This window comes from Dipodomys merriami, unplaced genomic scaffold (genome assembly GCF_024711535.1).
Source record: "Dipodomys merriami isolate MVZ:Mamm:240054 unplaced genomic scaffold, mDipMer1.0.p SCAF_48, whole genome shotgun sequence".
NCBI lineage: Eukaryota > Metazoa > Chordata > Mammalia > Rodentia > Heteromyidae > Dipodomys > Dipodomys merriami.
The window spans coordinates 898,974-926,860 of NW_027206046.1; the positions used below are offsets into that span (position 1 = coordinate 898,974).

The following is a 27,887-nucleotide window of genomic DNA, read 5'->3' on the forward strand; positions in this document are numbered from 1 at the left end:
AAGAAAGTATGTACTTTGCTCTATATATGGCCTCTTATCTACCATGATAAGAAGCCATACTCAGCTTGTGGCTGGAAACCTAGAATAATCACAAAGGAGAAATGACAGCCTTGGCCACTTCAGGGCCTAACCAAGCCAGTCCTGCATTTTCTTTGTGATTATGGAGATCACAGGACAAACATGAGTTTGTTGGTTCGTTTCTGTACTGGGACTAGGGCTATCCCTTAGTTTTTATGATCCATGAGGGTATGCTACCACTTTGAATCATAGCTCTACTACTGGTTTTTTTGTAAACTGGAGGTAGAAGTCTTACAGATTTTCTTGCTGGCTTCTAACCATGATCCTCAGCTCTCAGCCTCCTGAGTAGCTCGGATTATAGGAGTGAGCAAACTGGATTTTTAAATGATGGAGAATTACTCCCATTCACACCTAAAATGCAACCACCATGAGAGAACATATTAGGTACTTGGTATTTCTGGGAACAGGCAAAAAACACTTTCCAACTAAAACTACTAGGTGATTAAGGTGTACAGACGGTAATCCTCAAAACAGGAATCTGACAGAGATTTCATTCAGTCTCCTGCATAAAAGGAAAACAGAAATGAGCTGAACCCTAATGGTTCATGCCTGTAATTCTAGCTACTCAGGAGGCTGAGTTCTGAGGATTGTGGTTCAAAACCAGCCTGAGTAGAAAAGTCCATGAAACTCTTACCTGCAATTAACCACCAAAAAGCTGAACATGGGGGTGTGGCTCAAGTGGTCAAACACCAGCCTTGAGTGAAAAAGCTGAGGGACAGTGCCCTGAGTTCAAGCCCCAGTACAGGTGAGAAAGAAAGAAAAGAAATGGGGAGGGAAGAAGGGAGGAAAGGCTGGGATGTAGCTCAGTGGCAAAACACTTGCCTAGCAAGTGCAGCATCCTGGGTCCAATCCCCAGTACAAGGAGAAGGGGGGAGGGGAGGGGATGAGGATGGGGAAGGGGAGGGGGAAGGGACAGGGAAGAGGAGAGAGGGGAGGAGGAGGAGAGGGAAAGGAGGAGGGGGAGGGGAGGGAGGAGGGGAGGGGGAGGGAAGAGAAGGGGAGGGAGGAGGGGAGAGGGGGAGGGGAGGGGGAGAGGGAGAGGGTTCCTTAAAAGGAAGGAGACTTCCATGACAGCACGAATCTGACTGACACCTGGCATGGGCACAAGGAGGGAGAAGACAACTAACTTGCAAGCAGGGGCTGCCAAAAAAAATATCTCTGTTGTTAGCTGAGACCCACATCCCCCCATGCATCCATCCTACCCCTGAGACTCAACTTCTCCAAGGGCAAGGCCACACTGCCCATTATGCACCCTGCTCAGCCACCCAGATGTTTAAAAGACAGACTCCTAAAGAATGGCGACCTAACCTGTCTTCAGAGTACACCTTCAATCTCTCCAAGTCGGCAAAGCCTCCCCCCACCCGCCCCTCAGGGGTGGGAGGTCCCTCAAGGTCAATCATAGCAAGTTGTCTTCTCTCTGAAGGCTCAGGTCACACCAACTGAGAACTCACCTTTGCACCCCTTCCCACCAAAACAGGCCTGCCCCTCTCCCTCAGGAGCTAGGGGCAATTCCAGCCCGCCAACCCTTTTGCTTATCTCAGACCTAACGGCTCTGAAACTCATCAGATTTCTTAGCTTGGAAGACAAGATTCTCTGAAGGCAGCCAGGAAGAACCAGGCACCCAAGGAACAGCTTCAATGCTACATGGCTGACAACACCCAGTCCCACGCCTCTTCCCAGCCCCTAGATCCAGAGTGGCATTGCCAAGGATCTAGCACTAGCGAATGCCAGTGATGGTTAGGGTTTCTTAGTTCCATGGGGGGAGGGGGGGAGGAGTGTGGGTGTGTGTAATAGCGGGTTTAATCCACTCCAGCTCCATTCCCGGCTCCACCCTCACTTAGTACTCTTATTTCCTGAGCAGAAATAACCAACTGCAGCTGGTTCCACTACTTCAAAGCTATTGAGAAACCACTGACCCAGAGATGTGACAGAACTGGGACTCCAAACCTCAGGGCAACTGCTCAGCTGTGGCAGCTGCTGACAATCTACATACAGAACTCAGGACTTTTCCTTTCTGTGTACGTGTGTGTGTGTGTGTGTGTGTGTGTGTGTGTGTGTGTGTGTGTGTGTACACATACAAGTGTGTGAGTGGGGGGTTGGGGAGATATATACTGCGGCTTGAACTCGGGGACTAGATACTGTCCCTCAGCATTTCTGCTCTACCGCTTGAGCCACAGCTCCACTTCTGCTTTTTCTGCTAGTTAATTGGAGATAAGAGTCTCATGGTCTTTTCTTGGGGGGGCTGTCTTTGAACCGAGATCCTCAGATCTCAGCCTCCTGAGCAGCTGGGATTGCAACCATGAGCCACCAGCGCCTAATGCTTTTCCTTCCAGATACGCCTCTGTCACTTTCCATCTAGAACACTTACTTGCCTATAACCCTGACCCACAGCTCTACCTAAACATCTACAACTTGGGGGCTGGGTCCCATGGCCCCACCAGAATCATTTGGGAAAATTCAAAAGTACTGACCATCCAGCCCCCACTGCAGAAATTCTGAAATGCAGTCTGAGCATCCACATTTGCATAAGCAGCCAAGGTCAAGACCCTTCCATCGTGACCCCACCAACCAAGTGTAGATGACGGGGAAGTGAGAGTTCTGCTCATCACAGCTTTCTTTGAACCCCAAACCTCTTTCCATCCCATCCTCAACTTGAGGGCCCCAATTTCTTGTCCCTGAGTGACTGTAGTATGATTGTGAAACTATCAGAGTGAGTAACGGTGAGTTTATTTCTTTGAGTGCATGAGCTAGAATTTGAATATGAAGTGAAAGAAACTTTAAGCTGCTAGGAAACCAACGCCTTCAGGTTACAGAAGAGGAAGCCAGGGGCTGGGGTAGCAAAGTGACTCACTCAAGGTCATGAAGCTAGAGCCAGGCTGCTAAGGCTCCCTCTTCTGCAGCACCCAGGGGGTACCTCTGGTGACCAACGCCAGACAAATAGAGTCAAAGGACCCATGGGTCAAACAACCCATGGGTTGTTGACTTATGCATCATCTTTCAGAGGTCATGCTGAAGCTGTCCTATTTTGAAAGGCCATCTCCCAGAGACCTTAAAAAGCCTGAAAGGAAAACCAGTGTTTCTCTTTAAAGATTCCTGGTCCCACTGATAAGACAGTTGAAAAAAACTGGTGGGAAAAGCCATTAGCGATAGCAAGTTTAACCCTGCTTTGAAAGGGCATTCTGGGGCGCTGCCCCAGTGAGAACTCACTGTGGCTTTCGAGATCTCTAACCAATCTGCAAACACCACTTCTCTCCTTCCTGTATTTTTATCACCTTGCAGTTGGCTGGTTTCCCCTGGCCTGACACAAAGCCTCAAGTGAAACCTCCTTTCACCATGGGGCAACGCCGGGAGGACAAAGTGTGTAGCATTTTCCAATTCACTGAAGCGTTTTCCATTTCATTGATGCTCAGCCGCACCCAGATCACAGGAGCTGGTAGCTCTCCACCATCACCAATGAAAACAGCTTAAAAAAGAATCGAAGCCAGGCACCAGTGGCTCATGCCTACACTCCTAGCTATTCAGGAGGGTGAGATCTGAGGATCACAGTTCAAAGCCAGCCCTGGCAGGAAAGCCCATGAGACTCTAATCTCCAATAAAACACCAGAAAACCAAAAGTGGCGCTGTGGCTCAAGCAGTAGAGCATTAGCCTTGAGCTGAAGAGCTGAGGGACAGTGCCCAGAGTTCAAGGTTCACAACCAAAAAACGAAAAAGAAAAAAGAATTGAATAATAATACACTGGACGCTGGTGGCCACGCTAGCTACTAGGAAGTCTGAGGTTAGAAAGACCACAGTCTGAGGCCAAACCCAGGCAGAAAAGTTAGCAAGACATCTCAATGAAGATCTGAATGCATTCCTATCCACCTGTTACCCTACTACTCAGCAGACTCATATAGGTAGATTGTGTCTGATAAAGAATCCAGACTTCATCTCAAAAATAATCAGAAGAAAACAAACCAAGAACAACAACAAATCAGGCACTGGTGGATCACAACTCTAGTCCTTGCTACTCAGGAGGCTGAGAAGTGAGAACTATTTCAAAGCCAGGCTGGGCAGAAAAGTAGAAAGTCTTATCTCCAATTAACCAGAAAAAAAAAAAAGAACTTTAAGTGGAGGTGTGGTTCAAGTGGTAGAAAACCAGCCTTGAGCAAAACAGTAAAGTGAGAACATGAGGCCATGAGTTCAGGCCCTACTAACAGCCCAATAAAAACTGCTGGGTGACAGTGGCTCATACCTGTAATCTCAGCCAATCAGGAGGCTGACATCAAGGTTCAGAGCCAGCCTGGGCAATAGAGTCTATAAGGTACTTAGCTCCAATGAACCACCAAAAAGACAGAAGTGGAGCTGTGGCTCAAGTAGTAGAGCCTTGAGAGGAAAAGCTAAGAGACCATGTCCAGGCCCTGAGTTCAAACCCCTGTACTGGCATACACACACACACACACACACACTCACACACACGCATGCACGCGCGCGCACACACACACACACACACAAAGCCGTTCTGTGAACAGTGTTGTTTCATCCTCCCTCCCCCCTCCCAGTAACCACTTCCCACATGAACCCCAGTTAGGCGACCATGTGGCCCACAAAAGAGAGAGGACTATGACCACACTTCCCGCTTCTCAACAGGCAAGGGTAAACATGGGAGACCACTGGCCCTCTATGTGTTTATACAAGGGGACAAAGGGGGGGGGGCTGAGGGAGGGGGGAGGTTGCCGAGCACTGGTAGCTTACACCTGTACCTCAGGAGGCTAAGATCTGAAAACTGAGGTTCAAAGCCAGCTCAGGCAGGGAAGTCCAGGAGACGCTGACCTGCAATTGACACCAAAAAGCCAGAAATAGGAGTTGTGGCTGAAACAGCAGAACGCCAGCCTTGAGTAAACAAAAAAAGCCAAGGAAGAGTGGGAGGCCTTAGTATTGGCGCGTATACACATGCGAACACATACACAATAAGATATCCAGCAACACACGAAGTTCTCTAATGTGACACATGAAGTTCTCTAATGGGTCAAAGGAGCAGACCAGTCTGTCATCTCAAGAGGCCTGTGACAATTCATAATTTCCTCTATTAAAAAAAAATTCTTCTATTGCCTGTGTGTGACGGTGACACAGGATAATGGCACCTGCAGACTCCAGGAAAGGTTTCCTCCCCCAAATAGACAGAGACCCCATGGAGACGCAGTTCTTTTCTGCCTTGTACTGCTGGCTGCTAAGGGCAATCTTTATGACCATCTGTGACCATCAGGGGACAAGCTTGAAGAAACAAGCCACCAAGCTGAAAGAAGGCAAGATTGAGAGATGAGGGTTCCTCAGATCTGAAGCCTGAAGCCTTATCACTGCCCTTTGGGGAGAGAATAAATCCGGGCTCCAGAGCTACTCATGAGGTTTCAGGGTACCAAAAGCCCATCACATCCTGACACGGGAAGCCTAGCCCAGCACACACAATGCACAATGGACAGGGAGGCCTAGGGCGGACTGCAGTGTCCAGGTACGAGGACCCCAGCTTCCGAGGAGAAGGAGGCAGTGGTGGGGAGACCTGGAATTCAGATCTCATGAGAACAGGATCCAACCTTACCCACAGGATGGCCTGGCTGTGCCCATGACATCACGGTTCAGTTCCCACGACAATTTTTCAATGAGCCGGGACACAGCAATGACTCCTTTGTGCCCACACTCACCTCCCCCCCCCCCCCCCCCCCCCGCGTGCCTTCCTGTACCTGGGAGGAACTAAAGGGAAATGGGTGAGATCCAGTAGAGCCACTCAGGTGAATGGCGATATCAGATGACATTCTCCAAGAAGGTTCCAGTTCAATCTGCATCAACAGCTTGCTTTACTCAGCCTGTCACTTGGCCCTCAGCGTCAACCTCAGCCGCTGTTCCCAGAGCCCAACCACTCAAGGCCCTCTCCAGCAATCAATTATTCAAGACCAGAAGGCCAAGGTTTGGGGGGAGGGAGGAAGCCTGGGATGAAGAACAGCCCCAGGACATCTCCATTGTTTCTGGGCTACTAGGGGCCATGTGCTCTACTCCATGACCTGGCACAGACCACGCAACTTCCACAGCGAAGTTGCGGGGTAAGGGAGAGAAGGCAGGCTTGTTGTTATTTTTAATTCCTTCCTTGTCTTCCAAAAGTCTTCAGCAGAAGCATAATCCACACAACTTTCATCAGCCCCTGCCAGCTAAGTTTCAGCTATAATGGAGCAGTGAGACAGAGGAGCTCTGTCCCAGAAATCCCTGTTCCTGCCATTAAACATCACCAAGGCCAGGTGCTGGTGGCTCATGCCTGGAATCCTAGCCACAAAGGAGGCTGAGATCTGAGGATCGAAAGTTGGAAGCCATCCCACACAGCAAAGTTCATGAGACTCTTCTCTCCAGTTAATCACCAAAAAGGTGGAAGTGGAGCTGTGGCTCAAGTTGTAAAGCTTTAGTAAAAAAGGTCAGGGATTGTGCCCAGGCCCTGAGTTTAAGCCCCAGGACCAGCACACACACACACACCAAAACAAAACAAAAACATCACGTAGGGTGCACTGGGCCTTTGGCAGATTCCTAAGACCTGATGAAGATAAAGATACCCTGCACCTCATTTCCACACAGCCCATATACCATCTCCCCTACCACCTGTCTCCCCTCCCTTCTGAGTAGCCACCAGCATAGCCAAATGCTCCCTAACTCCAACTCCAAGCTATACTGTTCTAATGCCAACTTCACTTCAGACACTGTTTTAAAAGTATGAGCTGGACATCAGTAGCTCATGATGCCTATAATCCTATCTAATCAGAAGGCTGAGATCTGAGGATTAGGGTTTGAAGCCAGCCTAGGCAGGAAAGTCCATGAGACCCTTATCTCCAATGAACCACCAAAAAGCCCCAAGTAGCACTGTGGCTCAAGTGACAGAGTGCAAGCCTTGAACCAAAAAGCTCAGGGATGGTGCCCAGGCCCTGAGTTCAAGCCTCAGTCAGTACTGGGGCGCGCACACACACACACACACACACACACACACACACACACACACTTGGACAAAGCTGGGAGCTCAACTGAGCTGAGCTCCAGGACAAGGGACCATAAACACGCATGCCCATGTTCTGATTCCTGTTGAATTTGTGTATCATTGGTCATTTTGCTCCATGAAAACTGGGTGTGGAGTTAAAAGTCTCATTCAACATAGCCAGTGAAGGCATTCAGAGTCATGCTTCAGAATGCAGTAGCAGGTGTCATAACCCAAGATGAGACACCTTGCAAGTTGCTGTTAATGCAGAGTCTGTGTAAAATGGATAAGTTCTCTAAGTCCTTCCAGAATGGTCTGATTTCCTCCATCTCACCCATAAGGAAAGGGAGACTCAGAGAAAGCAAGTCACTAAGTGAGCTAGCTGCCCATAGTCATCAATGCCATAAATGGGAGTGGAGGGTGTCAGAATTTGAACTCACAGCACTCTGCAGCCACCTGCTGCCCTCATTTCCAAATGTGGTCCAGCTACTAGAATAATCCCCAAATGCAAACCTACCTTTGAATATCCTACAGTTACTGGGCCCCACTGGCTCAGGCCTATAATCCTAGTTACTCAGGAGGCTGACATCTGAGGAGCAAGATTCAAAGCTAGCCCAGGCAAGAAAGTCTTTGAGAGTCTTATCTCCAATGAACTTCTGAAAAGCTGGATGTATAGCTCTGGCTCAAATGGTAGAGTAGCTAGCCTTGAACAAAAAAGCTCAGGAACAGGGGCTAGGAATGTGGCTTAGTGGTAGAGTGCTTGCCTAGCATGCATGAAGCCCTGGGTTTGATTCCTCAATACCACATAAACAGAGCAGCAACCGGGAGTTTAGATATGCTCGCTATTAGCAGTAAGGATGGAACTGGAAAGCCCGATTCATAAAGATCGCCAATGAAGAAACATGTAAGGCAATAATAGAGATGGTTCTTCTGAAGGCTCTGTACCAGGCTCTAGGAGACAGACTGCAGCTCAGATCCCAGCAAGCCAGGCATCCGATGGAGCCCAGAAGCATTCTACTTCACTTCCCAAGGCTTTCATGACATGAGTCACTGACTGATCACCTGAAGACTTGTCCCGGAGCCTCCTGGCTGAACGACAATTCCTCTTCACTCCTGAAGGCCAACAAGACACTATTTTCAACCTGCTCCAGACATAGCCTAAAGCTGTCCCCAGGGTGGCCTATGGGATTATGACTCTGACCTAGATAATGGGCAGCAAACCTGCTGTGACTGGCCATGGGGCCAGGGGAGGAAATGAAATACAAGGCAACAGTGGTGTTAGACACCACTCCCAGACTTTAAAACCTTCTTCTGGAGGCTTGCACAGCAAGGGCCAGACACCAAGCTTGGCCGTCCTAAAGTGTCTGGCAACATCCTTCCCCACGCCTCTTCAGCCACTCCCTCTTCCACACTCTGGCTGCCCGGTACTGCCCTGTGGTTCCAAACACCAGGCCTTCCTTTCCATGCTTAATCTGGCCTGTCTTCTAGACAGCCTTCTACCCACTCCCATACTCTATTCTCCTATTCATCTCACACTGCCATCATCTCCTATGAAACCCCTCTGACACCAGGAAGATGGTTGTGATTCCTCTGAGCTCCCCCCCCCCCCCAAAAACAGGGGTGAGCTATTGGTGCCTAGCCTTTGCTAGGCTGTTTCTCCAAGGAGCTCATGGCAACTGTGCTGGCTTTTATGTCCCCTTCTGCCTCTGGAAGTTCACAGGGGACTTCATGTCTGGGTCTCATAAGACCCAGTGCAATGTCAGTGGCTCCAACAACAAGCTTCCACTCTGTGGTGTGGTCTCCATCTCACCTTGGGGATGACAATGACAGGTAGTATTTTTTCCTTAAGGTCCTTTCATTGACTCTAGCCAGACACCGGTGGCCCAGGCCTATAATCCTAGCTTCTCAAGACACTGAGATCTGAGGATCAGAGTTCAAAGCCAACCCAGGCTGAAAAGTCTGTGAGACTCCTATCTCCAATTAACCACCAAATAGCCAGATGTAGAGCTGTGGCTCCACTAGCCTTGAGCATAAAAGCTAAGGGACGGCACCCAGGCCTTGATTTCAAGCCCATTATTTGTGTGCATGTGCACACACGCATGCACACGTGTGTGTACACACACACACACACACACACATACACACACACACCATAAAGGCCTGGGACAGGTCTCAGAGCGAACACACACAGGCAGGTCTATGTACTGCATGGTGAACTTCCAAGGAAGAGCACAAAAGACAAACACTGAGCCAGAATATATTCTAGCATCTTCCTTTGGCAAATACTGGGATATGATCTACAAGTCCGGGTAGAAAAATCTCTGACTCCTTACTTTCACAATGGAATGTGGAGACCCAAGAAGCCCTGGGTCTCAGCTTCCTCCCTAGCAACACCCTACAATTTGGGGAGCATCATGCATACCAGAGACTCCTCAGACCACAAGCCCAAGTTCTAGCTGATTCTTCCCAGCCTGCACTTCCTGCCCCTAGGTGTGTACCCACTATCCACAGCCCTTAGACAGACAGACTGGGAAAGAAGCCAGAGGAAGACTGGAAACAGCCATGGGGCAGAAGACAAATGGAAAGGATCGGGGTGCTGTGTATGATCTAGAAGGAGGAGATATGGCTCAAGATGATGTTGGCCTACATGCTCCTCACCTTATGAAGAGCCAGCCAAGAGAGTGGTCAAGAGAGACTATCTAGAAAGAACCCCATCTTCCATAGCTCAAGGAGAAGTCCAAGGTCCCACATGCACAGACTGAAAGCTATTGGCTGACCATTCTCACAGCTGAGCCAATGGCAGAGTACTTCAGGAAGAACTAGCACCATCTTCCAACTTGGATCCAAGAAATGAGGAACAATGCTTAACCACACACAGGTGCATGCACGGAAGGGCAGCTATGGGGACCTGTGTGCGTCACTTCTACCTGCTTGGGGATCTTAGCCGTCCTCCCCCTCCCCCAGGGGACACTCATTCAGCAGAGTCTGTTCTTAGTCCTATTGCTTTTACTCAACCAAACAATGTTAAAAAAAAAAAAAAAAAAAAAAAAAAAAAGGTGCAAGTTGGCCAGGTGCTTGTGGCTCACGCCTGTAATCCTAGCTACTTAGGAAGCTGAGATCTGAGAATCACAGTTCCAAACCAGCCCAGGCAGGAAAAGCTGTGAGACTCTAATCTTCAATTAACCAGCACAAAGCTCAAAGTTGGAGCTGGGGCCCAAGTGGTAGATTACTAGCCTTGAGCAAAAAAGCTCAGGGACAGTGCCCAGATGGAAATAAGAGAGGAAGAAAGAGAGGGGAGGAGAGGGGAGGGGAGGGGAGAGGAGAGGAGGGGAGGGGAGGGGAGGGACATTTCCTGAGTATCTACTAGGTGCTGAGAACTACTAATATGGGCAGTGTACTTGATCTCAGCTCATTGTAGTTGGTTAGTGTGAGGCGGTGGGCCTGCTCTTCATCTCTGCAAATGGGAACCTTGGGGCTCAATAAGCAGAAGCAAAGACCCTGAAGCCAACATCCAGATAGCACTCAATGACTTTCTAGCCCCTCAGCTTTACAGTGTACTTCCTGTCTTCCCCACCCCACCCCACCCCCACCGTCCAGATGTGACAAACCATTTTGGGGAATGAGGACTTAAAGAGGCAGCAGAACGAACTGGAATCTGCTGGGTGTTGGTGGCTCACGCCTGTAATCCTAGCTACTCAGGAGGCTGAGATCTGAGGATCATGGTTCAAAGCCAGCCCAGGCAGGAAAGTCCGTGAGACTCTTATCTCCAATAAACCACTCAGAAAATCGGAAGTGGTGCTGTGGCTCAGGTGGTAGAGTGCTAGCCCTGAGCTGAAGAGCTAAGAGATAGTGCCCAGGCCCAGCGTTCAAGCCCCATGACCGACAAAAAAAAAAAATTTTAAAGAAAGAACTGGAATCTGCGCTGCCTCAGAGAAGTGAAATGTGCCTGGAGTCTGAATCCAATGGGGAGGCTCAAGGAGTTTACAACAAGGAGGATTTGTAGCAAAAGGAAAAATGCCATTTCCCTCCTCAACGCTGCTCCAGGGGTACTTGTAGCTACTCAAAAAGTCCTTTCTAGATCCATTACTCCACACTTGGGCTCAGCCCAGAGGTGATTTTTTAAGGAAAATATGCCTTCTGGCATTTTTGAGCTGTGACAGCGTAAAAACAGACTTTTAAAAACCACACACCCAAAATGCATTACTATTAAAAAAAAAAAAAAGAGAGAGCGAGTGCCCTCCCTCTACCTCCAAGCTACAAGGCGGCTTGGCTTAGCAACAAAAATGATCAGACTGAGAATTCTGTAGGTTTCCAAGGCAAAGCTACATACAGTGAGTCCCTAGTCCCCCAGCAAAGCAAGCAGAACTAGCCAGATGTGTGTGAGGAGAGTCACGTGACATGCCAAGAAAGACGTATTTGGGGAGGAAATTTGCTTTTCATTTCCTAGCTGGGGTTTAAACTTGTAACTTCCACCACGCTGCCTAACAAAAGACTGGCTCTAGCTTACGCAATCCGGGTGCAGTCTGTCTTTATATAGATACTTGAAAATAAATAAGGAAACCTCCTGGGTTAACACTCATGTAGGACCAAATATCTTCTACAGGTACCATCTAGAATGCCCACCTCTTACATGGCACCAATTTTAGGCATCTGTGGTCATTAGTTTAAGTAAACTTCCTGCTCTGTGAATAACCAAAAATAGCAACAAAGGAAGAAAACTGCTCCCTGCCTCTCAGGACACACATCCTCCACATCTTTATTCTAGCATTTAGATGTTTTTCTGTGTCCCTTTCTAGTTACATTTTACTAACCTAGACTCACAGGGTAAAGGGAGAAGTAGGGAGGGCAGAGGGAGAGAAATAATTAAAACTAAAGGCTTCATTAGTTTGGTTACTTCCACTTAGATAAATTAATCCACTGTTAGGGTCTTAGAAGATGAATAGTTAAAAGAGGTCCTTCAGTGGGGCAATGGTGGTTCATGCTAGCTACTCAGGAGACTAAGGATCACAGTTCGAAGCTAGCCTAGTCAAGGGAAAAAAATTTCAGGATTTACTGGCCAATTGGTTGTCTGCAAAGGGAAGCTTCTAAAATGCTGGAAGGAAAACCAAATTAGGAAGATTCTCTAGGCTTATCTAGCCTGTTTACCAAATAAGAACATCTGTGATTCAGAAAAGTTAAGTGACTTGTCCCAGATCACACCTCAGAAAAGACCTGTATATTTGTGATTTTTTTTTTTTTTTTTTTTGGTGACTAGGACTTAAAAGGCCTGGGGGCTGTCCCTGAGCTTTTTTGCTCAAGAAATAGCATTCTACTATTAGAAACACAGCTCCACTTCCAGCTTTGTGGTGGTTAACTGGAGATAAAGTGTCTCATGATTTCCCTATCTATGTTACCTTCGAACCTTGGTCCTCAGATCTCAGCTTCCCGAGTAGCTAAGACTACCGGCATAGACTCTTTAATTGTTTGTTTTTCTGACCACATTTATGGGGAGAAAAGACCTGCTAGAAAAACTTTAACCTAATTCCAAACTAGCTAAACTTCTTAATGAATAATCTTCCACAATGTTTTCATTTTAAACTGAATTTGTCAAAACACAGCCCAGCAATACACCAGTGTAGCAGCACTGTGATTTACAGCAGGGTCTCAGATAATTAACAGCCCAGAATGGGACCTGGACTACAGATTTCTCCAACCGTTAAATGAAGTCAAAACAACGAATGTCACATGTGCATGCATACACACACACACACACACACACACACACACACACACACACACACACACACACACACACACACACACACACACACACACACACACACAGAGTTATCTTTGTCAGGAGTCAATAAAACTGTATGGCTTGGAGGATTTGGTTTCTTAGCACAGAGAAAACAGTATTTAAAAACTGGCTAAGGCCTGAATGTATAAAACATTCCTACAACTCCAAAGAACCCATGTTTTTAGCAAGTTGGTAGACTCGAAGCTACCGAAGGCCTTGGTCATGATTCTATCCTTGTTTCCTGGCAAGCACCTGGCAGGTCACTGAAGGAAGTAGGCAATGGTGGCTCATACCTATAATCCTAGCTACTTGGGAGGATGAGATCTGAAGATTGAGGTTTGATGCCAACCCAGGCATGAAAGTCTGTGAGAGTCTTATGTCCATTAAACTACAAAAAAGGGAGGGGAGGGAAGTGGAGCTGTGACTTAAACCGTAGAGCTCTAGCCTTGAGCAAAAAAGCTCAAGGATAGCTCTTAGGGCCTGAATTTAAACCTTAGGAGACACACACACACACACACACACACCACTTAAACCTTAGGACACACACACACACACACACACACACACACACACACACACACACACACACACACACACACACACACACACACACACACACACACACACACACACACACACACACACCCCATTTCTTAATTTTTTAGGTTGTTCTTTCTTATCGTGTTAATTTCTGGACTGATTCCAGGAACCTGTCTTGAAGACAGGAAGGCCAAGGCTACAGCCCAAGAACCTGTCAGGGGCCACACCTTTGGCAGGACCTATCTGGTCCAACCCAGCTGCAGCTTCAAAATCCTGGAAGTGCTGTTAAGTCTCCAGTACACCACTCAGCAGACTGCTTGCACCACCAGCCAATATAGCAGATCAGATGCAGACCTGGGAAGGAATAGGGTCCCCTTTTTGTTTTAACCAACTAATACAACAAGGGGGAGGGAGCCAAGGATAAAAGTTCATCAGAACTATTCAGGAGTCCTGGTGCATCCCACAGGACACCAGTGGCTCCTACCAGTAATTCTAGCTATTCAGGAGGCTGAGATCTAAGGATCAAAGTTTAAAGCTTTTGGAAAAGGAGAGTCCATGAGACTCTAACTCTATTAACCACCAAAAAGCCAGAAGTGAAGGTGTGGCTCAAATGGGAGCATCAGCCTTAAACAACAAAGCTAAAGGACAGAGCCCAGACCCTGACTTCAAGCCCCAATTCTGGTGTGTAAGTGCATGCACACGCACGAACACACACACACACACACACACACACACACACGTTGTAAAGAAAGTTCCCATCTTAGACTAATGTCCTAATGTTAGGTGGCAAGGAGAAAGTTTGACTTATTTCATAAGGTAACTGACCCAGAATAATGGTTGGAGTGTGTGCCAAAGTATTAAAGTCCCCTAATCAATGAATGAGTACAAATTAATGGTGGCTTAGTCCATTAAATTGTGTTAATTTTATTTTCATTTTAACATTATAGCCATCACAAGCTCACATTATCAAAGCAAAATGTTTTTTAAAAATTTGTTTTAATTGGATCCCTGATGTAATATACTCAAACCAAATTCAGATCCATCCATTTCTTGAATTTCTCATCAAACTAAATGACTATTATAGTCACCTACTTTGTTCTAGTAGTAGACATTTAAATGTTTATGTCTTTGCAATGATTTCTTAAAAATATTATTACTGAAGTTCTTTTTTTTTTTTTTTAATTCGGTCGTGGGGCTTGAACTCTGGGCCTGGGCGCTGTCCCTCAGCTCTTCAGCTCAAGGCTAGCGCTCTACCACTTGAGCCACGGCGCCACTTCCGGCTTTTTTCTTTTTGCTTATGTGGTGCTGAGGAATCAAACCCAGGGCCTCTGGCATGCAAGGCAAGCGCTCTACCACTGAGCCACCTTCCCAGCCCTATTACTGAAGTTCTTATGCTTATCCAGGCACTTATGAAATTTACTTTCAGCAAGTGTGGAAGACCAGGTTGAACCAAACCAAATGCTAAAAGTCCATAATCACCTATAAGCTTCCCAATTGTTTTTATTTTTAATTTATTTATTTTTATTTTTTTATTTTTTGCAGTACTGGCATTTGAATCTAGGGCTTTGTGCTTGATCTGCTTGCTTGCAAGACTGGTACTCTACCACCTGAGCCATACCTCCAACTGAGTTTTCTGCCTGTTACTTAGGAAATGGAGTCTTGTACACTTTCAAACTGTGATTCTCCAGATGTCAGCTTCCTGAGTAGCTAGGATAGCTACTGAGCCACCTGCCCATAGCTAGTTGTTTGTTTTTCATTGATTATCTATCATATTCTGAAGTTCCCAGCTTCACAGTACTACATTCTTTTTCATTTTTTACTTACTTTTGTTTTTTTTTTAAATCTTTTTAACATTTCAAGTCAGTGTACAAAGAGGCTTCAACAAGTCAGATTATGAGTTTAATGCATCTTAAGCAACATCACCACTTTCATAATTCTCTCCCATCTTTCCCAACCCTACCCATCTTTCTTACTTCAGAGAAGGTATTTCAGTGAGTAAGACACCGCACCTACCTCATCACAGCCCTTCAGCTAAGTGACAAGCTAAAAATATTAAGGACAGCACTCAGTTTAGCAAAACACAGGAGATAAAAGTGTCATTCTCTAGCCAGGTGCCAGTGGCTCATGCCTGTAATCCTAGCTACTCAGAAGGCTGAGATCTGAGGCTCACGGTTCAAAGCCAGCCTGGGCAAGAATGTCCATGAAACTTTTATCGCCAATAAACCACTAGAAAACCGGAAGTAGCGCTGTGGCTCAAGTGGTAGAGTGCTCACCTTGAGCTGAAGAGCTGAGGGACAGAGCCCAGGCCCAGAGTTCAAGCCCCACAACAGAACAAAAAAAAAAAAAAAAAGTGTCATTCTCTGTGTGTGCATACATACATCAGTAATAGGGCTTGAACTTAGGACTCAAGGCCTCCCACTCTGCTTAGCTTTTTTACTCAAGGCTCATGCTCTACTACTTGAGCCACAGCTCCACTTCTGATTCTTTTGGTGATTAATTGGAGATAAGAGTCTTTTCTGCCCAGGATGGCCTCAAACCTCGATCCTCAGATCTCAGCCTCCTGAGTAGCTAGGTAAAAGCCACCAAAGGTATCCAGCTAATGGTGTCATTTTTTACAGGCAACTCTCTTCAGGTACTAGAAAGCTGCCATGAGCATCCTGCAGACCAGAAATTGCCTCTGACCATAGCTAATGTCCTCAGTGACCCAACACAGTTCATTTGCCTCCTCCCTCATTTCCTCCTTCTCCTCCCACAGATTATCAGTACCCCATGCATCAAGGTGTTTTTCCAGACCCAGACTCTTCATGCCTGGCATACTAGGATCAGAAAAAAACACAGCATGGACACGCCCTGCCTCAGTCATCATGGAAGGGATTGTATGTGTGATCCAATAGATTCTCGTTCCATCATGGAGGGATTTGGAAAGAAGTCAAAACACACTTCCTTCAAAGCTTTATGATTTGCAAAAACACTTCCTCAGGCCTGTAGAACCATCCTGAGTTCACAGGTATAGACAGGAAGTGAATTCCCAAACCCATCCAGGTAGTAAAAAATGGCAGGGCTCCAATGCAAGGCTTCTCCCCTCCCCCCCCAACCCCAAGAAAACAAGTGGCTGTTGTTATTTAATTTTCAACCACAATGATGTCTACATATTAAAAAGGCTTCATAAGCTACTCAGGAGGCTGAGATCTGAGGATCATGGTTCAAAGCCAGCCCAGGCAGGAAAGCTCATGAGGCTCTGATCTCTAATGAACCACCAAAAAAGCGCCATAAACAAAGGTATGGCTGTGCTAACCACCAGCCTAAGGGACAGGGGCAGTGCGCAGGCCCTGAGTTCAAGCCCCAGTACTAGCACAAAAAGGAAGGGAGGGAGGGAGGGAAAGAAAGAAAAAAAAAAACAAGCAAGCAAGCAAGCATGCATGCATCATAGACCATCTCCACTAAGAGTCCCTCCATACAAACACTCACATTTCTTCTGATTGCTAGGACTACAAAAGAAACAGCAGGTAGACACTCAAAATAATGCCCTATTAATGTTTCCCTTACTGAAGCAAGTTCCCCATTAGCAGAACCCTTCTCAAATATATCTCTTCATCCTTCCCTGGGGCCCCTAACACTGACTCAGCTAAGGGAGGGGTGCAACAATACCAGTGAATCAACAAACTGTACCTGTAACATATGATATGGAACTGCAAGGAATGAGCCATCAGCAACCTGCATCTGTCCCAACAGCCAACTTCTGAGTACCCTGGGAATGGCTGCATCAGCCACTCCAGTCAGGTAGGCTCTGTGTGGACACCCCTAACCAAGGTTAACAAGAGGCGAACGGTGGCTGGTCTCCAGGGAAGTTTGCTACTGATGGCTCACAATGGACACAGAAGCTTACAAGGGAGTTAATTTTGAAGATCTTTTCCCTGTGTTCCCCAGGTGAGAGTAGCCTGGCAAAGTCCTAGGAAGAAGGTTGGGGATAAATGAGACCCTAAGTTCAAATCCCATGACCACACACGCACACACACACACACGCACGCACGCACGCACGCACGCACGCACGCACGCACAAAATGTGATGGCTCACATCTATAACCCTAGCTATTCAGGAGATTGAACTCTCACAATTAAAGTTGGAAGCCAGCCCAGGTAGGAAAGTCTGTAAGACTTTTATCCAACTAATCAGCCAAAAGCTGGAAGTAGAGGTATAGCTCAAGTGGTAGAGGACCAGCCTTGAGGGACAAAGCTAAGGGACAATCAGATCAAGCCCCTGTGTGTGTGCACATGCACACAAACACACACACAGGCACGCACGCACGCACACACACACACACACACACACACACACACACACACATATGTGGGCACACACACGTGCATGTCCCAGGAGAAGGCCATACTAAAAAATGAGGTACACAAAGAGGAAGAGCATCTTTGTGTCAGACCTTGTACCTGGTTCAGGTCTCCCATTTTTCCCTCTGGATTCCAGGAAAAAAAAGCCCAAATTCTCTTTCCAACAAAGCTGTAAGTCTGGCTTTGAACAAGTAGGTTCTACTGAACCTATGGCCTCACGCAGGCATCCTAGTTAAGAACTGACCTACATCTCCAACCTGTCTTGTTTCTGTATTTGTTTTTGTGACAAGATCTCACTGTTCCGTTCATGCTGGCCATCCTCAAACTTACCATCTTCTCATCTCTACCTCCCAAGTAGCTGAGGTGGCAGGCATGCGCCACCACTCCCAACTTCAACTTCACTCTTAGGCTTCATCTCCCTTCAGGTACTCAAGCAGGTGAGCAATATAGGATGGCTGCTGGTATCAAGGACTAACCTCTCTGTGGTGTAAGTCAAACTCAAATCATGTGGGTGACATCTCTTCAACACCAGTAAAACCTGTTATCACTCCAGCTCTTCCGATCACTGAAACAAGCTAGAGATGAGGGCACAGAGAAGCCAGACTGCTTTGGGCAAGTCCCTGGTACATGACTCTGGTGGCCAAATGCTGCCACTTGCTGATGAAGATCATGAACCAAAGGACTCTTGTTAAACCTCCTCAGGCTAAAGGCTCCTCAAAGCCCAAATCTCCAAGAATAGTCTGAACCCCAGCCTCCCTTGCCCCCAGTGGGCTGGCTAAGTTAAGTTACATGCTGCCCTATGTCTCCGGAGCCAAAGGCTCTCAAAGGCTGCAGGAACCAGCAGACAGTATGACAAGCAACACCACAGCCTACAAGGCTGAACAGACATGTGGGCATCAAGAGCAGAAGGCCACCAGCCACCTCCCCAAAACATGCACCGTCTTTACTTTTCTGTCCACAACCAACTGTTGCCAAGGGAAGCAAGGTGTCCCCCCAAGGCATGGGCACACAATCCAGAGACACACATCTATTTTGTTTAGGCCTACCCAAGCTACTGGGTTTGTCTGCTTAGGACTGAAAATGTGGCTCAATGGTTAAGCACTTGCCTAACACAGACAAGGTCCTGGGTTCAATCCTCAGCATGGGAAAACAAAGTGATAACATAAAATCTCCGCTTCACTGGGTGCTGGTGGCTCACACTTGTAATCCTAGCTACTTAGGAGACTGGAATCTGAGAACAGTGATTCAAAGCCAGCCTGGGCAGAGATGTCCCTGAGATTCTTATCTCCAATTAACCACAAAAAGCCAGAGTGGAGGCGTGGCTCAGGCAGTAGAGCAACAGCCTCAATGTGAAGCCCTGAGTTGAAGCTCTAATACTGGCCACACACCCCTCACACACACACACACATACATGCATGTGTGCATGCACACGCACATGCACACGCACACACACACACACACACCAACTATGCTTTGGCATCAGGACCCTTTTAGGTGGGCAGAATCTGCCCTGTCCTAACTCAAGTCATGAAAAGATCAGGCGACAAGCTAACAGGAACAATCAGAAACATTTCCAGAGTTCACATGCCTCATCAGGCTGATGGAGGGCTAAGGAAGACGAAAAGGAAGACCAAAGCCATGCTTCCCAGGAGGCGAGAACGAACTACAAGACTGAATAAGAGCAGAGATCCACAGCCCACCCCTGGCGAGGGTACTTAGCACTAACAAAGAACACTCAGAGTACACAGCCCAAAGCTGCCCAAGGAGCAGGGGCACACAGGGTCAGAGCCTCGAGTCTCCCTTCTCCCCACACAGCCTGTTCGCCTTTCTCCTCTGAAGAGTTTTCTAGCTGAAACACAAAAGCCCTCTTAGGCCTGCCTTATCTGTTTTTCCAGGGGCTGCTTTCCTTCTTTCTTCAAGGACTTCATAAAACCATAGGAAAATGCTTTGTAAACTGTGAGGCACTTTCCCCAGCTGCCTGGATTTTTGTTTTGCTTAGGTTGTTGTTTTTTTTTAATAACTGAAATCACTTTTAGTTTATTTCAGTGCACTACTCCTTGATGCACCTGTGCAGATTGGAAAGGCGGTTTACATAAATCACTCCTGAGATGGAGAACCCTCACCCTCACCCACCTACCTCCCCCAAACTACCAAAAGTAAAATGAATTAAGAATCACAGCTGAGACCAAAAGGTCCATTAGAACTTTGCGCTCCTTCCCCTCCCTAAAGTCTACCTACTTTGGCTCAGGACCTCAGATCCCCAGTGTCATCTGGGAATGATCTCCCCTTAGTGACTGAGAGCCACCCAGTTTTGTGTTTGTTTTTAAGCAAACTACTAAATGCAGCAGCAGTACTCATTAGACACTATGTTGAAAATGAACTATACAACTTGTGGGTGGGGATGGGAGGGAAAACTGGGAGCGAGGGAGGGAAGGGGTAACTCTTTACCTGACTTATGTAACAGTAACCCTTCCAGACATCACCTATATAAATAACAATTTAAAAATAAAAAAAAACTACTTTTTAAGTAAGCAATTCCCAGCATGTGTAGCATTTATTTCAGGGAAGGCCAGCAGAGGATTGAGGTGGCAGATGTTACTTGGTGGCTGCTGACACGGCTGGTGGCCTTGTACAGCTGCTTCAGGCAGGTGGCCTGCGATTGTACATGACAATCCTGGCAGCTCAGATCTTAGGAACCCTTCTACTCATTCCTCTACAGCCTGGGACCCCAAGAATATCATTGTGTGTCCCCCCTCAAAGAAACATGTACTTTCTTAGTTTGGAGTCAAGACTTTAAAGGGGGAAGGGGTGTGAAGTAGAATACAGGAGGACAAGGATGCCCCCACCCCAATTCCCAGCTGGGTACCACCAGAAGGCCCTGAGAGTGGAAAGGAGTCACTGACCCCTTCCATCAGCCATCTGTGAGCTCCCCCGCCCCGACCTTCCTAGCCCAGCCCGATGAGAAGGATAAAGGAGGTCAGGACAGATGGCCCACGAGCTTTGGGAAGGAGGGCTCTACAGGAATGCAGGGCTTGTGAGAGGCCCCTTTGGGGTGTGTTTTGTTATGGGTTTGGAGCCTCGCTGTGTGCTACAGACCGCAATCTTTTAGAATTAAAAAAAAAAAAAAAAGAGAAGAGGGCAAAAATCAGTCAAGGGTGGGGGATGGAGAGGAGAAGACCCTACTGTCCACCGCTGGGCCCTCCGGGTGGCCAAGTCAGGGGAGCGCAGTAACTAAGTGCGTGCGCGCGCGCGCAGGGGGGCGGGAGGCTGGCACCACGAGTCTAAAAATACTCGATAAGAAAAAAAAATTAAAAATGCTAATCCCGAAGGCAAAGAAAAGAACGAAGAAGAAGGAATCTGTCAATCACCCAGGCTCCCCAGGCTCCTCACTCACAGCCCCAGCTGTACTGACTGCATTCCTGTAGACAAGGAGAGAACTGGGGAGGTGGGGGGGGGAACCCCCGGACTGAAGGAAAAGAAAAGGGGGAGACACACACACACACACACACACACACACACACGCACACAAGCACACACGGCCACCTCCACGAGCGCGGGCCGCGGGGCGGAGGAGGGGCGCGCGCAGCCGAACAAAGCGGGGCCTCAACTTGGGAGCCCGCAGCTCCGGGGAGAGAGGGAGGAAGAAAGCCGGGGGGGGGGAACCCATCTCAGCTGCACCCCCCCACCACCCCCTTTCCCGGAGCTGGGGAGGGGGGCAGTGAATGCAAAGACTTAGAAAAGCCAGAGGAGCCGCGTGGAAAGCCGAGGCTCTCGATGTTGGCAAACCCCAGAGGAGGTTTTGTGGAGGGTGGAGTTCCTTGGTCTCCTCCCCGGGCCCGCGCTCCCCGCGGCCCCCTCTGCACACTTGCACACTCACGCACACACGCACACACGTTCTTCCCCCACACACACCCCCCACCTGGGGATGGTGATGCACTTGGTGTTGACGTTCTGCGTGGTGATGGCCTTCTCCAGCTCGTCCAGCTGCCCGGTCTTCTTGAGCTTCTTCACCAAGCTCTTCACCGCCTTCTCGCACCATTTCTCCTCCTGCCCGTTCTGCTCGCCCTTCTTCCAGCCCAGCAGGCGCTTCACGATCGGCGGGGTGAAGGGCAGGATGGACGACATGGCTGGCCGCGCGGGGCGCCCCCCCCTCGGAGGAGGGGAGGAGAGGGGCTGGACGCGGCGGGACGCCCGGAGGGGAGGGCCGGGAGGGGAGGAAGGGGGCGCGCAGAGCGGATCTCGGGGGGCCCCCGCGCCGCCCCCAACTTCTTCTCCACAACTCTTCGGCGAACTTGTCGGAGACGCCCCGCCGGGCCGCGGCGCTGCAACCCTGCGGGGCTGGGCGCGCGGCCCTGCGCCCGAGCGGCTCCCACGCGAGAGAAGGGCGAGCGGCCCGCGGGGCCCGGAGGACCCGGGGTGGGGGGGGGGGGAGAGCCGCGGCAGCGGCGCCGGGGCGGGCGAGGCCCCGAGCGCGGGGTGGAGGCGGTGGCCGCGGCGGCGAGGCTCCGAGTGAGTGGCACAGAAAAGTTTGGGTTTCCGCACGGGGTAAGCTGTTTTGGGTGCCGCCTCCGGGAAGGAAAAGTCCAACCCCCCCCCCCTCTCAACCAACCAAACTTTGCCCGTCTCGATCGCTTTGATGAGCAGCTTCGTCCGGCCTCGGCGACCTCGCCTCCCTCCGGGACCCTTCACCACCTCCTCCTCCTCCTCCACCTCCTCCTCCTCCTCCTCCTCCTCCTCCTCCTCCTCCTCCTCGGGTTAGCTCGCCCGCGCGCTCGCTGGGCCGGCCCCGGGGCGTGCGCCGCGCTCCCGCTCCGCTCCCGCCCGCTCCGAAGTCTATGTTTCATGCAAATCCGCGTGCAGCCTCTTTTCCATCGCTGTCACCGCCCCCTCGACGCCGGGGCTCCCCGCTCCTCCCCTGCGCCCCGCCGCCTCCCCCTCCCCTCCCCACTCTCCCCGGGCGCCCGGCCCGCCTCCCGATCCCCGCCCCGCGCCGCGCACGCCCACGTGGGCGACCCGGCCCGGCGGCTGCCCCCGGCTGAAGCGCCGGGCGCGCGCGCGCGCGCGCAAGACCTGGAGCCGCGGGGCCGGGCCGGCCGGGCGCGGGGAGGAAGTCCTGGGAAAGGGGGGAGCCCTCCCCCCGGAGGGAGGGCACAGTTTGGGGGCACTCGGAAGCCCATACTTGGGAAGCTTCGTGGGAGTTGTGGGCGGAAGAAGAGGGTTGAAACCCGAAGCGAAGTCGAGCGCACGGCTAGGGACCGTCCGGGCACCCCCACCACCACCAAGGGATCTGGGCCCAGGACAGGAGGGGGTGCAGGAAGGTTCGAAGCCCAGGAAATCGGGGCGAGCCGATGCCCTGTCAGGGTCTTGGCTGGAAGCCAAAGACTCAGGAGCTGTTTGTAACTTCTCTTTGGTGAGGTCACTCCGGCCATTGCCCTTGGACTGCGTGCGGAGGAGGGAGTTGGGAAGGGGGAGAAGTAAGCTCTTAAAAGTGAAGACTTGGTGGGGGAGGGACACAGTGACACACACACACACCCCCAACAATAAGCTGGAGCCCTGGGGTCCCTTGGGCCTTGTGAAATCAAACGCCTGGCAGAAAATAGACCTCAGACACATCTGTTGAGTTCGTGAAGGAATGAATGGGGCGCTTTACAATTCTATCTTTTGGAAAAATCTTACATTACGGGTGTTGCCGAATCTCCTGATAGAAAAGGGTCTGGGGGTGGGGGTGGGGCGGACATCGACACCCAACAAGTAGAAGGAACCAGATCTTTTGTTTTCGAAGCAGTGCCTTCGTGAAAGCTTGGAGAAGGAGGTGGGGGGGGGGGAGGATGGACTGGGAAGTTTATAACATTCAGAGTTAGCCTGGGTGGAGAGCTGGGAAACACTGGTACTCAGAGAAGCTCTGGTGCTCCCACATCCCGCTAGCAGAATGCGGGGCACCTGCCCACAGACCCCTCGGTGACTTTGGGGAGTTACTGCAGCCCCTGGCCACTCTCCTTCCCTCCCCCTCTGGCTAACTCAGTAGCTGAGGCTTTGTTTGTTTTTAACAGCAGGAAAAACCCCATGGTGAGAAAGAAGTTATCTGCAAACCAAGGGCCGGTGCCGAGTTAACGACCTGTGAGTGGCTGTGAATACACAAAGTGAGCCCCAAGCAGCAGGGGCCCTCGCTGGTTCTGCCACTGAACTGAGCTGGGCCTCCCAAGGGCTGTAGCTTCCTGACCTAGAGGCTCTGAAAAGAGAATTCCTGAGCAATTCCTCCAGGTAGACCCTCTTCCTTTCCCTCACTTGCGAGCCATGATTAAGAGAGACAAAAGATGTCTGGTGTTCATGCCTGTAATCCTTAGCTACTCAGGAAGCTGAGATCAGAAGATCATGATTGGAAGTCAGCCCAGGCAGGAAAGTCCATGAGACTTTATCTCCAGTTAACCAGAAAAAAAACAAGCTGGAAGTGGAACTGTGGCTCAAGTGGTCAAACACCCCCCTTGAGCGAAAAAGCTAAGGGACAGCACCTAGGCTCTGAATTCAAGCCCCAGTAAAAGAGAGACAGACAGGCAGACAGGAGGGGGTGAATGGACACTTCTGATTGCTGTCTTCATCCCAAATTTCCTCTGATGCATTCTTCACAGCAGCCATAGAGATAAATGTCCTTAGCCCTCAGGTTTACAGATAATGGGACTTCTCAGGCATGCTAGGGGCAGAGCTGGGACTTGAATCAGGGCTTTTGGATGATCTTGAGGCCTTTGTAGGTCATCTCGCCCCTTCCACACAGCTACCTTACAGAGTTCTGAAAAGCTGGATGATCTAAATGAGGGAGCTCTTTGTAAATAAATAAAGTTCTTTACACAGGTGCACTATTGTGGCATTGCACAAATGTTTGCTCACCTGTGAATTGGAGCTACAGATGGCTTTCCTCGAAGCCTCCTAGGGTGGGTGGTTGGAGGACTATGCAAAGCTTGGAAGATAGCCCAGTGCTGGAAAGAAGTCCAGCCATATGTGGGTCCCTGCTGAGGCCCTGTAGAGGGGTGTGGCCAAGGGAGCTCCACCCACTTGGACAGCCATCTATCGACCAGAACTTCTGTGGTGCAGCCCTCTTTCTCCTTTCTGGGAACTCCAAAGTGAAAAGGTAATGGTCCCTAACCCTAAGGAGCCCAAATTCAAGGAAAAGGGGCTGGAATGAGCCCCAGAGGGCAGTGAAAGACAGGAAGAGGACCCCGCTTCTATGACCTTCCAGTAAAAGGTGAATTTTAACCAGAACATCAAGTCCAATTCTTAAGAGAGAGCCAGATCAAGTGCAAGAGGCTCTGGCTTCATCCCTGGTTTTGACTCTGGCTCTTTCTGCCTCCATCTTGCTCTATCTGTTGGATGGAGCAAAATATGGCTTTTTGTTCGGGGTGGCAAGTCCAGAAACAGCATTAGAAACTGCCAGAATCCAGTGGCTCACTCCTGTAATTCTAGCTACTTAGGAGCATGAGATTTGAGGATCAAAGTTTGAAACCAGTCTAGGCAAACACAGCAAAGAGACAGTTATTTCCTATTAACCAGCAGTAAGTACATAAATAAATAAATAAATAAATAAATAAATGGAGGCGAGGCTCAAGTAGTAGAATGCTAGCCTTGATCAAAAAAGCAAAAAGAGAGTGCCAGGGGGCTGGGAAGGTGGCTCAGTGGTAAAGTGCTTGCCTTGCATGCATGAGGCCCTGGGTTCAATTCCTCAGCACCAAATGGCAGAAAAAGCTGGAAGTGGCACTGTGGCTCAAGTGGTAGAGCACTAGCCTTGAGCTGAAGAGCTGAGGGACAGTGCCCCGGCCCAGAGTTCAGGCCCCACAACTGGCAAAAAAAAAAAAAAAAAAAAAAAGAGAGTGCCCATGACCTGAGTTCAAGCTCCAGTACAGCACAAAAAGAAGAAGAGGAGGAAGAAGAAAAGAAAGAGAGAAAGAGGCATTATAGTTATTCTCCAATGCAAGACCTTCATCACACACAGATATAGGTACACAAATGTCTAAAGAAGGCAATTTACACTTTGGAGGGAGTGGCCAGAGAGAGTAGAAGGTTCAGTGGGGGTCTGGCCACTTAACCTCTAGCATCATGGCCTTCCTTGGAACAGGCACCTGTTCAACCCTCTCATTTTCTTGAGAGGCCAGGATGACTCGTCAGCCATCTTGTTAGAGTGATTGACCATGCTTTCCTTTTCTCAAACCTTCCCATGCCAGCAAAATCAATGTGACAGGGACCACATGGGCATGTGGAAATAAAATACTGGACTAATACACAGGTCTAAAAGTGCTGTTTGTGGGTGATATTTCTCCTCTGGCCTCTGTCTCTCCATGAGAAGAGTTGGGGATTTGAAGTGGAGTTGTCATAGTCCAGTCTCCCAGAGCCCTGAGGAAAGTTCCCTCACCATTTAGGGTGGTGATTGGGTTGTAGCTTCCAGATACTTACAGCTCCACGCTGGTACCTGGTCTTGTGGGGCCCAGCCAGACCTGTTCTGAGAGATCAGATTTGTCCCTGGTAGGGAAACACTAGCTCAGTTAATTTTTCATCATGGAAGTACAAAGTTCAGGAGAAGTAGGATAGGGTGGAGGAGAGCTCTGTTTCCCTGGGAATAGGCGGCCCCATCAGGAAGAAAGGAGGAGCGTTAGAGAGTACCTCCCACGAAGACAGGAAAGGGACTGCTGAGAGGTTTTTTTTTTTTCCACTAGCTAAAAATCAACATGGAATAACTGGAGAAAAGGCACTGGAATTGTTCTGTCTTCATTTCACACAGCCAGAACACCGATGTATCCTGTCAGGAAAAGTGGCTAAGTCAAAACTATAACTCTCATGAAAGACTCTGGCCTGAGAGATGGCCTCTCTCTACATGAAGGCCAGATCTCTGTCAAGAGCCATTTGTAGTACTGCATGTAGCTACATAGGTAGACTGGGCTTACACATGGAGCTCGTCACTTCCAGGTAAGTCACTGGGAGAATAATCCTTAGCTCTCTATGGGTCAGTTTTCTCAACCATCAAAATGAAAATGAAAATAAGCCTGCTTCTTAGTAGTGCTGGGTGAGACCAAACTATGTAACATATGCAGAGAGCTTCCCAGTGGGGCATAGTAGGTTCTCAGATACAGGAATGATGGAAGTGGAGCTGTGGCTCAAAGTGGTACAGCACTAGTGCCCAGGCCCTGAGTTCAAGCCCCATGACCAATAAAACAAACAAGAAAAAACAATAATAACAAAAACATGTCCTCAAATATAGGGATGTGCTTGATGCAAGACTCTGCAGGAGTTTCAAAGACACAATCAAATACATGGCTCTTAAAAATAATTTCAGCCAGCCTTAGTGGCTCACACCTGTAATTCCAGCTACTCAGGAGGCTGAGAGCCAAGGATCACCGTTGAAAGCCATCCAGGGCAAAAAATTCTGAGACTCATCCTCAACCAGTAAAAAGCTGGAAGTAGAACTATAGCTCAAGTGGTAGAGCTTTACCCTTGAACAAAATAGTTAAGGGAGCTAAGGCCCTGAGTTCAAGCCCCAGTACTGGCATCAAAACAAAAACAAACAATAGTTTTAAGGGAGTAGGGCACTGGTGGCACGCTCTTGTAATGCCACCTAGTCAGGAGGCTGAGACACGAAGAATCAAGATTCGAAACTGGTATAGGCAATAAAGTCCATGAGATTGTATCTCCAGATAACCAGCAAAATGCCAGATTGGAGGCCAGGTTCAAATGGTAAAGCATCAACCATGAGCAAGGAAATTGAGCCAAAGTACCAGACCTTAAGGCCAAGCTAGTATAGAGATACAGACACAGAAAAAAGTTCCCAGTAAAAAGAGCTACTATTTAAAACTTTATAGGTGAATAAAACACCTATATACATTTTGAAAGAAGTCATACAAATAAAAATAGTACACACTGAACTACTTCATATTCAGCCATCAAAGGGCTGGTTTTGTGGGTTTTTTAATAGAAAATAACAAGTGTTGGAAAGGATGTAAAGAAACTGAACCATTGCTCCTCAATTGCTGGGAGGAAAGCAAATGGCACTGCTTCTGTAGAAATCAAACATTAAAGATAGAGTTAGTTAGCATAGGGCTGACTAATTCTGCATAGAAGAAATGAAAGCGAGGGCCCAGATACTTGCCACAACTATGTTCATAGCAGTATTATTTAGTAGCCACAGGT

General features: G+C 48.8%; 1 protein-coding gene across 1 annotated transcript in view; it reads right to left on the reverse strand.

The window, feature by feature from the left end:
- The window catches only part of Smad3 (SMAD family member 3), a 117,237-nt gene extending 95,309 nt beyond the window's left edge, over nt 1–21,928 (reverse strand). The window contains exon 1 of the mRNA XM_069995073.1: nt 21,640–21,928. Within this exon, the coding sequence (XP_069851174.1) occupies nt 21,640–21,845 (206 nt within the window). The 5' untranslated portion in view covers nt 21,846–21,928. The remainder of the gene's footprint in view (nt 1–21,639) is intronic.
- Nucleotides 21,929–27,887: the final 5,959 nt, after the last annotated feature.